The 12,205-nt window shown below is 32.6% G+C and overlaps 1 protein-coding gene across 5 annotated transcripts in view; it reads right to left on the bottom strand.

The window, feature by feature from the left end:
- LOC145999010 (regulator of G-protein signaling 9) overlaps nucleotides 1-12,205 on the bottom strand; it is a 304,822-nt gene that overhangs the window by 13,974 nt on the left and 278,643 nt on the right. For 2 of the 5 annotated variants that reach the window (XM_083135883.1, XM_083135887.1), the window contains exon 15: nucleotides 6,273-6,340. The exons of 2 other annotated variants lie outside the window; for them this stretch is intronic. In XM_083135883.1, coding sequence (XP_082992009.1) covers nucleotides 6,316-6,340 — 25 coding nt within the window. In that variant the 3' untranslated portion in view covers nucleotides 6,273-6,315. Of the gene's footprint in view, nucleotides 1-784; nucleotides 807-6,272; nucleotides 6,341-12,205 lie in introns of those variants that run through there. One more of the 5 variants, XM_083135884.1, reaches the window with a different exon arrangement.

Here is a 12,205-nt window from a genome sequence, read left to right on the forward strand (position 1 = left end):
GTGTGACATTCAGACAAATTTACATTCATTTTTTAATTATTTTCTTATCACCTTCAAATATGTAACTCTATCAATTCATTTAATTTCATTTTCCTTGATGAAAGCTATTTAATTTCAGAATATTCCTCATTTCAATTTTCAGCTACGCAAAATACATTTTTTGTAATTGTGATGGGTATGACACTTCTGCAACTTTACTTTAGGACCTTCATCAGTCTTTCAGAAAACTTTGTGAAATATATGTATTTACTGAAACATTTTAATTTTATTTTCACAAAGCAAACTTTACTCTACATTTAGATGCTTTTAGTTTCTAAAAATATTACTACATACTTTTATTATAAACATTTTTTTCCTACGATGGGTGTAACACCATGTACATTATTTATTTTGTAGGGTTATGGAACAATCCAAAGGCGATGAAAATTACCATAAATAGATTCTTTAAACTCAGGTTTGTGTCAGAAATGAAGTAGGCTACTTCAGAGATTAAGGTACAGAAACAATAAACGAGACAATTAGAATAAAATTAGAATTAATTTAGTTTTCTTACAGTATAATAGTATATCATAATTATACTAAATTAAGTGTAAACACCACAGATAAAATCTCACTTCTACTATAAAAAGTAATAGGTTTTAAACAATATGTCATTTAAAAGCCAACAAACTGATGTTTGTATTAATAAATCCAAATTCTGCATAGTTCTCGCTTTAATTTCATTTTGTAAGTGACACTGAATAAAAATTAAAATTAACCTTGTTTGTCCACTTTCACATGGAATGGCTCTTATCTAAAATCATTACCTGCAAATTAAAAAGGAAATGTAAAAAAAAAACATAAAAAAGGTTAAAGTGCAAGGTTGTAAAAGACCTTCAGATGGTATACACAATATGTTTAAAATGTAAGGACTAAAAACTTACTCAGAAACCATGTAAAAAGTTACAAACATTTGTTAAAACACTGTCATTATCTCCAAAATGGATGTCAAGGAGTCTGGAAGATGAAAAGTTTGCCTGGAAGATTCAGTCCATTCAACAAATGACAATAGAAAGTCTGGTACAACCATTGCACGTGCAAAAATTTTAGCCTAATTTTATCCATTGAGGAAACAAAAAGTTTTCTTAATAATATTAATTATATTATTTATCCATGAGTATTATTAATCTATGTTGCCTTTCCACTTCTGTCCTTTTATCTTACTTATCTCATAGAAATAAATCCACCCCTATTTCTTAAAACTTATCTATCAGCTTCGAGGTTGAATATTAATTAGATTTTACAACTGCTAATGTTATTGCAACTTTTATTTATTTCTATTTTATTGTCTTTTCTTTGAGAACCCTCATTTAATATATAAAAACTCTCCCCTAAAGATGCATTTAAAATGAGAAAAATGTAATTCTTAATATACAAAAAATCCAAAAAAATATTTTAATTGACAAATATTTATTTTAAAAAAAATATTGTGAAAAGAATATTAATATACACAATCATGTGAGATAGATCTGAGAGATTCGATAAACCAGTGTTCTAATATTTATTATTATCAAAGTACAGTATAAACATAATGTTGTTTTTCTAATCTACATGTCATGTCATTCTAAAACAAAAAAGACACAAAAATATTTTGTTTTTGTTTTTATAATATATTTACTATCTAATATTAAAAAATTGTATCTTATTTCAGATGGTTTTGCTTTGACACTGTGAAGTAAGGTTGGGCAGGATAATTACACTGAAATGACCTTCCTTGTGTGCTGTAAGATGAATTAAACTTGAGATTTAGGTAGTAATAATTATAATTTAATTATATTAAGAATAAGTCTGGCTTCTTCTAAAGTAACAGAAAAAAATTATATCTCAAACAAACACAAAATCCATTTTTTTCATAAAATTGTTCAGATGTATCAAATTTTTGCAGTAATGCTATAGATTTTACTATTACTGGTAGTGTATATGCATGTAACCAAATGAATTTAATAAGCACTCGATTAAAAATAAAAACAATATATTGAGAAATTTGCATAAAAATTACAAAATGTTCAGCTTAAAAGTATACTGTGGACATTAACACTTACAATTTTGGAACAATGGATAGTGTAAGTTGCAATAAGTGCTAATAAAAGTGACCTTCGCCTATATTTGGAACATACCGGAAAATTTGAAGTTATTGGATTTCTGTTTTTGTTTGCATGCCTGCATTGGTATTTTATTTCCATTATATCTAATTAATAGAAAATAAATAACAATTGTTTCAGAAAACCTGGCAAAAGTTTCAGAATATGCTAACTGGATGAAACCATTTCACAAGTTGCTAAGAACAACTTCTACCATCTGGTGACAGTAGCAATAACCAATGTGGCACAAATTACCACACTTGAACTAATAATTATAAAATATTTATAATTTAGTTGACAGTAAGGTGAACACCCTGTATACATGTATATTTTGTTCTTGTATTCCAAACAACCATATCAATGGCATAATTGTGACAGTAAAGGGTCTTTTTCATATGCAGCCCGTAAATAGCATCATCACTCAGGGAAAGAGGAACTTTTAGAATATCATTGACCCAAGTGTAAGTCCTCCTATTCTGCCACTTGGCAGACCCACAACTAGAATCAATCTCTTGGGGGGTCAAAGGTTACCAGGAGGATCTGAAAACTACCTCTATTTTTCAGAAATTTCACAGCAGAATGTACAGGATAGAGATGGATCAATATGAAATTTTTGTCGATACTGATTTACTGAGAGCGATAACCCATATTGTACTAATCCCATATAAAATTCCTTAAATAACATGAATGGTACATTAACCTCCTTAATTAATGTGTGTAACCAAGTGACTACATTGGATTTTTCCATTGAAAAATAAACTGCATATTTCGACATTTATTTTATAAAGCGAGTGCATATAAATGTCAATTTATGTTCATAAAAATATCTGAATGGCAGAATTCTGCACTAATTGCAAGCTATTTATAGATACATAGGATCGGTAAAATTATTGGTAATTTTACCAATAAATCTATTATTCCCACACTGGCTGATATCCACAGAGTACCAATTAATCTACCCATCCCTAATAAAGATAATTGTGACTGTGCATATAAATACATGCACATGCAAGTAACCTTGCATTGCACACACAAGTAATATTTTTCACTGGATTATTATTATAAATTTCTCATTTTAACACTCTACTCATTCCTCAGTAACTTTTAATGTCCACTTCTACCCAATACACAGAGAGTGATTTATCAACATTCCTGTAATGTATCCCAAACTTTTCCACAAAGCCCCAATATATGGTCATTTTGGCTCTAAATTTAGCGTTACTTCCTCAGATGGAAAATTCTGGATATACCCCTGTAATGTATGTACTATTCAATGGCTTTGGAAAATATATTTACCTGTATGAATTTTACAAATGTGAAAATTGGTATCAATGTTTTGACGAAAGGAAGAATTATTTGGAGAAAATTGAATTCCTTGTTCTGTATGTACATGAACACATGTAGTGTTCTACACTTCATTGTACCTTCTGGCAAGAAAAAGAAGGAATACTATGGAAGTAATTTTGAAAGATGGAAACAAAAAAATCTACAATGGAGCAAAGAGGGGTTTAGCACAGGTCTGAAACTTGATGACTGAAATGTGCTGGTACTGCAAAAACTACTTTCAATATTAGACCATGCTAAATGTAGAATTAAATTAGAAAGTAATCACACCTTAATTCTCTTAATTATAATACATATTCGCTAAAAACAAAATTAATCTTTTTTAAATTATGGAATTCACTGTTCCTCTCTGCTGGTATTTAGCATTACAGAACAGAGTTAGTGGTAAAGTATAATCATTATGGGCCTATTCTTCCAAAGGTGCAAATCTGATATTAAAAATTACTGACACTAGAAATATTAACACTATTCAAATTTCATTATATATATATATATATATATATATATATATATTACTCATTATCATTAAGTGGATTGGTATTGTGTCCATCATGGTATTGTTGACTATATTATCATTCCCCTTGTTGTATTATGTTGGACAATGGAATAACAAGGCACTGTGAAGGAAATGCATGTCTTAGAACTAGTCCTTATATTGATTGATTTGCTTTATTTTACTTGGTTTTTTTGTGCCACTTTTGGCAAATTTGCAAAGATGGGGATGAGTGCTAGACACTCACAAACATCCTGGCCAGGCCAGGATTTGAATCCGGGACCCCCGGCATTGTAGCACGATGTGCTAACTACTCCGCCATGGGGAATGTTGATAATGTTCCTAATTTTACACTGCCTTTACTAAACATTGTCAGATTTATGTTATTTCAAACAACAGTATAATGTAGAAAGCATAACTCTTAAATGTTACCAACATTTTTCTCATTCTTGTAGAAACTGTATTTCAACATATGTAAGTTACATAATGTAGACTGTGATGTTTCTTTTTGCTTTATAATGAATTAAATAAATAAACGGTAAAAAAAAAAAAATGTAAATAATGAAATCCCTAGCCAGAATTTTATCTCAAAGAGGGCTCATCTGTTATCAGCAGCAGCCATCTAAAGGTGAAAAAGTGGGGGGATAAATTCCTGAAGATGGATTTCTGAGAATATTACAACTTATTATACAAGATATTTAATCCTACTAAGGAAGTAAAATTAATTATCAACACTATTTAATTTAGATATTTGTAGGATTCAGCCCCCAGAACTCTCCACCTGGCTATTTGCCTGGAAATAATGCTTACTATAGTTTCACTTATGTTCATTCAAATTTGTATTTTCATACAATTAATATGTTATATGAATCTGTATATATTTTAATGCTTGATACACATGATAGTTGGACATTCATATTTTTATATCTTTCACACATGTCTTGCAAAGCGAGTTAAAAATCTAACAATTCTGAATTGATTGTTATATCTATTTTTAGAATATGTAAGTGATCGAAACTAGTATTCCTAGTCTACACAAGCCTGTTGATAGTGACATTATTCAAAGCAGTGTTTGTTGTTAGATGCTTTCTAATGGTAGCATTTCTTGCACATGGATATTTGTCAGTCGTTCACGATTGACAGTAAAGAAATTTCACTATTTAAATGATTCTAAGTTTTACATCACTATATTATTTTTCATATTAAAAATCTCATTAAAATTTTCCACTTTATGTTTGTACCTCTTTATGAACATAACTGTAAATATCTGCAAGTGCTCTGATTTTTGAATTTGAGTTTTTAATGTCCACTTTACACACAGAAAGGCTAATCAGGACTGATCCTATACTTAAAGTGGACTCTGTATGTTAATTGGAACTGGTGGTGCAAAAATAAAATAATAAACATAAAAATAAAGTTTGCTAGAAAATATCTAACATACAAGTCACAATCCTATCTTTTAAAAAAAACTGCCATTCTTTTTCAAGAATAGCATATTTTTTTGAGATATCGATTAAAATCGGTTCAATTCTAAAGTCAACCAGTATGTTGGTATGAATTATATTCAGAAATGTATTTTTCATGAGAATTAGATCCACGAATATTTTGTCTGACAATGGAAATAGTGTTACCTAAGATGTCATGGTAGTCAGGAAGTGCACGATGGAGGAAGAATAGAATTCCAAAAATTACACATATGGTCACCTTTTATCACGATTCTTGGTGTAAAATATTATTAATCTGAATATTCAAATATTTTTTTTATTGTCAAATGCTCCGATATACTCAAGTTTTCTGCTAAACTGCCAGGGTAATTTCCATAAATGTAGGAAAGTAATTGCTAATTTGTAGGGGGCATTTATCCCCTGCCTCCCTCCAGTGCTACTCAACTAAATCTTAAAATTAGTTCACACCATACACAACAATCCATCACCATCAATAAAAGAACAGCAGTGATCATATTTTTTAATTATCACCACTATATATAATGACAATAAGTTAATAATTTCACAAAAGCACCCAAAAAGATTAAATACACAATAATTTTTCAGTGTTGAGATATAATTTTCTTCTATTATTATTTACCTTTTACTATTCTTTCGTGAGAAGAGCAACTTAGAAAAAAAAAGTATGGTAACAAGCTGACTTCTCACTGTAACTAAAATTTTGTGCCACGGTGTATCTATCTACCTAAAAGAGCAAGTGCTTCGAATTTGTGCTACTCTAACAGAATTCCCCCTCCGTAAACATAAGCTACAGGGTGTGCAGAAAACTACATCCAGGTGAAAAGGAAACATGAGGGAAGCCTGCCCTACCTCCTGTCAGAGCAAGGCCATCCCATGAGAGTTAGTGGCTACACTATAACCAGGTTGGAGTAAGGGAACTGCAACAAGAGAAACAAAGTGCACAATAGAGAAGATGTTTAAAAAGGAAGTCAACCTGGGAAATAAGAAAAAGTTTACCTATTAGTATTTCATGCAAAAAGAGAGGATAAGCATACAACATAAACCTGTTACCGGTGTCACAGATCCATTTTAGGATCAGAGTTTGCTATTGCCTTGTCATTTTCATACCATAGATATGGGGGCAAGGCAAAATTCCTCAAGTAGTATATACATTATGCATAAAAAAAAAATATTGCCATTCTTGGCTCCCAAATATTTAAATGAAGTTCATGCCTCTGATCTCTTAGCATTTTATCTAGTTCCTTCCCTCACCTAATTTTAGATATATGTCCTGACAATGCTAGTATTAAGTTCAAGGAATCCATCACACCTTAATACCATAACATGTGTCACTTGTTAACAGGCCAATCAACAGAAACATTTCTAACTGCAGTAACGTAACAGGTGAACAAGTCCATATTTGATTGGTGTATCCTCAAGTGAAAAGCAACACATGTGACTTGTCACTTTGGTGTGAAATCTCCCTAAGAAACAATACACTTTTTGTTAAGTGATTTCATTATACCTCATTTTCTAAAATGTTATAAAGGGTGTTAAAGGGTTGGGCACAGGAATCAGACGAATTTGAAAAAGTCGCTACAAAGTTCATTTTTGCTGGAAAAAAATTATTTACAGAAATGTATAGTGAAGATCATAGCATTTTATGATAGACATTCAAATGTTCCGTTACTAGTAGTTACTAGCAGTTTTATTTTGTGTTGGAATGTTTACAAGTTATGTGGAGAATGAAGACATGGTGTTGTTGATGAGTGATGAAGCTGACTTCCACCTAAATGGTTCAGTAAATAAACAGAACTGTCGCTACTGGGATGGTAAATCCCCGACAACTCCACCAGAAACCCCTCCACAGGCAAAAAGTGACCATGTGGTGCGCTGTAGGAAATCGACAGATATATGCTGCAGAAAGTGGAGCCAATTTCCATGATCGCCTTCAAAGTTGCATCCGCGAAAATGGACGCCATTTGGCCGATGTAATTTTTCGCACATGAATAGCATAAAATGCTATGATCTTCACTATATATCTCTGTAAATATTTTTTTCCAGCAAAAATTAACTTTGTAGTGACTTTTTTAAATTTGTCCGGTTCCCATGCCACCCTGTATATCTAATTAATTACATTCTTCCAAAATAGGATGTTGTGTTTATACTAGTACATTGAGAGGATGGAGCAAGGAGGACAAGCATGAATTGAAAAGAAACACCCTGTAGTAACATATCTCAAATTCAAAACACTACAAAGATATTAACGTTCATACCTATGAATACTTTCTGTTGAAATCGCTACTTCAACAATGTTTTTTTTATTATGTTATTGCCTTTCTGCCACTTTTGACTAATCTCGATGATACAATGTAATGTTTCGGACATTCACACACAGTGAATACAATTAAGTATGGAGTAAAGAAAGTTTGGGCTGTACAAAGTATATCGCCATCATTCTGGTAGTGATTGAGAATTCATGTAGCCTTAACCCTAGAACGGATGAGTGACGTTAGCAGGACTGGTTGGGTCTCTCAGACCCAAAGTGAAATATTCGGTTCAGAGGTTATAAATACTTTATTTCAAAGTTTACAAGTTTTACAAGTGTATAAATTAGAGGATAATATTGTTTTAGAATATATATTTTAATAAAATAAGGTTTTTAGTACCTCTGAACTTAAAAATTCATTTTGGGTCTGTGAGACCCAACCCATCTGCTTACGTTACTTTATTCACCAAAAGTTACTCTCCAAAAGTTCATCAATTTTTTCTTCTGTCAGGTGACGTGCCATTTTTCGAGAAAACTTATCTCGTAAACACAGATTACAGCACACAATGTTTACAAAATACGACTAACAAAACGTACGAAACAAACGGGCTAAGAACAATGTCTATTTTGCAAAACTCACAAAAAAAAAACCTACGCGAGTGGATGGGCTGGGTTTCTCAGACCTGGAGGGAGTTTCAACACATGTAGCAGAATGGCTGATGCAATAGTGGCCTTGATGATACAACTAGTGACACTAGACCAAAAGCACTGAGAGCGACAGTACAGTATGTTGAAAACTTTATCCGGGATTGAGAGAAATATTACCCCCTGGGTCTCACTAGGGTTAACCCCACATTCTCTACGTCTCTTCATAGTACAGAGTTGATTTGATTTGATTATGCACAGATGGTAACTTTATTAAATTATGATTTCAAAACAAAGAAAATTCTATCATTATCATTTCATAACTTTTTTCAGAAATACATTTCGGAGCTAGTGGCGGCAATTAAGGGGCATGGGGGAAGTTGCTCCCCCTTCACTTTTTGCCCTCCATACTGTGCCCTGTTGATGCTAGGCCTTGTCTACCAAGAAAAAGTAAACTGTCCTTGTCCCCCCTCAGTTTTGCCACCCATCAAGTTCATCTGAAATTGGTGTAGAAAGCATCCAGGTGTATCACAGAAAAAAAGAGAGAGAAAGAATAGAGGAAATGGGATGGAAAATAGGAGTGAAAACATAAAAAATAAACTATCAAGAGAAGAGAAACTAAGAACAAGGACAAGCGATACTAAAACTGTTAAAAGAAGATAGAATGTCACAGTGGGGGAAAGGAGAGGGGTGGTTAAAATTGAAAAATTTCAAATTAGAAAAAAGGCAATGAGCTTATTATTCTGATGAAGTACAGTTGACTAGTACATGTATTCCAACAGAATTATGACTGGATTGATTGCTTTGATACTTTTAAGTCCACTTTATGCACAGTGAGGCTAATCGGGACTGGACCTACAGTTTAAAGTGGGATCCGAACCACTATGTACCTCCACTGGGTATCAAACCCGGGACCCCTTGATTACAAGGTGACGACGCTACCACTGTGCCATTGAGGAGGCCCCTTATGACAGGAAGAAAAAAAGAGTTAGGTCGAAAAACTTTGTGTATTTAACAAACAATGTATTTTGCAAGGTCAGAATTCATATTTTCATAATTCACTATTTAATTCAAAGAATAAATGGTTCTACAAGTTTTCAAGCTGGGTGCAAGATTGTTATCTCAGAGGTCACATAATATAAACTTCAAGACTAAAAATTTCCCCTAACTTTCAAAGGTTTCTTCTTGAATGGGAGGAGTCAAAGTTAATAACAAAATAGAATAACTGTAGCTTTCAGAATAATAAAGTATGGCAAGGAATGTGAAAAAGAATTGTGTTCAATTTTGATATTCACTCATCAGGGGTATCATGCAGAAGTCTCTTTTGAAGGATATAATAATAATAACAATAAATGTAATTCTTGAAGATTTTCTGTTGACGAGTGTGGTGATATTAGCCAGTTTAATTCCAGATATGCTTCCGAGCTTTAGAGAGTGAGAGAGTGGTGTTAGTTCTCAAACTGACCTGGATGATATCTCAAGAGAATTTCTTCAACAATAATAAAGCAATTATTTATTTATTATTATTTCATTTTTTTATTTTTTTATTATTACTTCAACTATTCAATTGTTATAACTATGGACTGAATCCCATGCAAAAATTTCTGGTGAAGGTCATCGTTACAAAGAAGAAACAAGGAAAGGAAAAAGATAAAACAGTTGATAACAGCAAAATAAGTAGCAATTTTTATTTTTTTCCAAGGGGGCGTCGTTATGACCTCCCTTGCGCACCTATGAAAACATGATACATGTAGTTATGACTACAACAGGGTATATTCCTTCCCTTACAACTGTGTGTCTGTTGTGCAACCTCCATTCTCCACAATCAGCAAGTATTTACGTAACACTTTATTCTGTCCAATTCTTGGACAACCTATAGCTTCACATTATTCATGTTTTCTTACAAGTTAGGTAAACTACCATATTTCCTACTCTGTGCTTATATCCACGTTGTTATTCTTTTTCCTTCTGTATTGAACGAGTCAGAAAGCAAGTACAATAAATATAAATTTGTAGTACATTAATTATTATTTTTTTCCACCAGCAGTTAATCAACCTTATTCACTTCCAGTACACGAAAGCTGTTGTTTAATTTTAGGCAAAAACAATCCAAGTTCTCAATGGGCCATATATGATCATTGTCTACTTAGGCCAGCTGCAAACTGGATCCGACAGGACGTGACAAGTCACAAAGCGACATGGCGATTCACAAAGTGACATGACGACTATTTTTTTTCTAGTTAGTTGATAGCAGATTTCATCCATGTATGCAATAGGTCTACGTCTGTCTTTTATAATTATGAAGAAGGTTAATGGTACATAGCAGTTTACAGCTGAATCAATGCATCAATGTAGGTAGGCTATGTGCAGAATTAATGATATCATTTTATATGTTGTGAATCGAGTCAGTTTGTATTACCTTAAATGTATTGCTTAAGTCACTAACATGACCATTACACTTTGAACTGCACCAGTGGCATATTCTCCCATGTTATCTAATTTACCTCCAGTAAACCAACTTTTTAAATATATTGCCGGAAAATTCGAAGTTGTCGGACTTCTGTTATTGTTTTATTTATATGTAATAAATATACACAATAAATAAGAATTGTTCCAGTAAACCAGGTCAAATTTCGGAATACACCACTGAACTGAACAATTTCCGACAATGTAGGCACCATTATAGGCCTACGGACATACAAATCACAATAAACATTATTCTCCCGTTAAATAAAGGAATTATTGGTAGTTAGAGGTTAGAAAGCCATGCAATCTTCTATGTTCACAAATTCTCAAATGTCGTACCTTGCACAGGTTGAACGCAAACATTTTGTCCATCAACATTAATCTAGTCATTCAGATTTTCTGTCTCTGCGATCTCCTGTGTCAGAATACAATCAAGTTTAATTTGCAATTAAATATAAATATTGCCACCATGATACTGTCCTCCAGTTTGGAAATTTTGCTTGAAGCTTCCGGTCTGTAATGAGATGTCTGTGACTGAATTGAATGGATTCACGCATGCACAAATCATTTTGTCGCAAGCTGCTCCTTGCGATACCAAATTCCCTAGACATTCACTGTTTTGTTGCAAACCGTCGCAACGTGACTCAAATCAAATGTTTCGACTGGTGTGCCCATAAGGGCTCATGTTAAACCTTCCCAGAGTCGGTTTGCAACAAAAATGACTTGTCGCGTTGTGTTGGATCCGGTATGTGGCTGGCCTTAATTGTAGATCAGGCTGTGACACCAGTACTTAGGTTTATACAAAAGGATGAAAGTTCACAAGCATTTCGAAATACTGTTGAAAAACACATGCAAGAAAAACTTTATGAAACAAGAAAATCAATCACTGTAACTACAGATTGAGATAAACTTTAACAAATATCAAAGCAGGGTATCCTAAAACAATACTTTAATATTCAAAATTCCAATTTTGACAAACTTAGGACACCCTGCCAGAAATATACATCAGAGATACACAGCAGAGGCTGTAACAAAATAAATAATTACTGAAATGCATTAGTTGTGCTTCTTATGAAAAATTTCGAGTCACACATACCAAAATATCTGCAAGCAAAAAAATGAAAGACTTAAAGAATATAGTAATGTCAAATTCAGCATGCATTGTGCAGTAAGTAAAGTACGTTTCAAGGAAATAGTATCTACATATTAAAAGTTATCTTCTTCATTCCTTTCTGTTTCCACTAGTAAAACAAAGTATGATTAATCTTCAACTAAGAATGTATTATTTTACACCCAAAAAATAATTTACCAAGACCTAACTCCCAAAACTTCAAATATCAATACTTACAACCAATGAACCTAATCACAATGAACATCAGATTGCACCTATCCTCAATATTCTGTAGTCTCTTGTCACACCTAG

Source organism: Lepisma saccharinum, chromosome 14 (genome assembly GCF_977018435.1).
Source record: "Lepisma saccharinum chromosome 14, izLepSacc3.1, whole genome shotgun sequence".
Lineage (NCBI taxonomy): Eukaryota > Metazoa > Arthropoda > Insecta > Zygentoma > Lepismatidae > Lepisma > Lepisma saccharinum.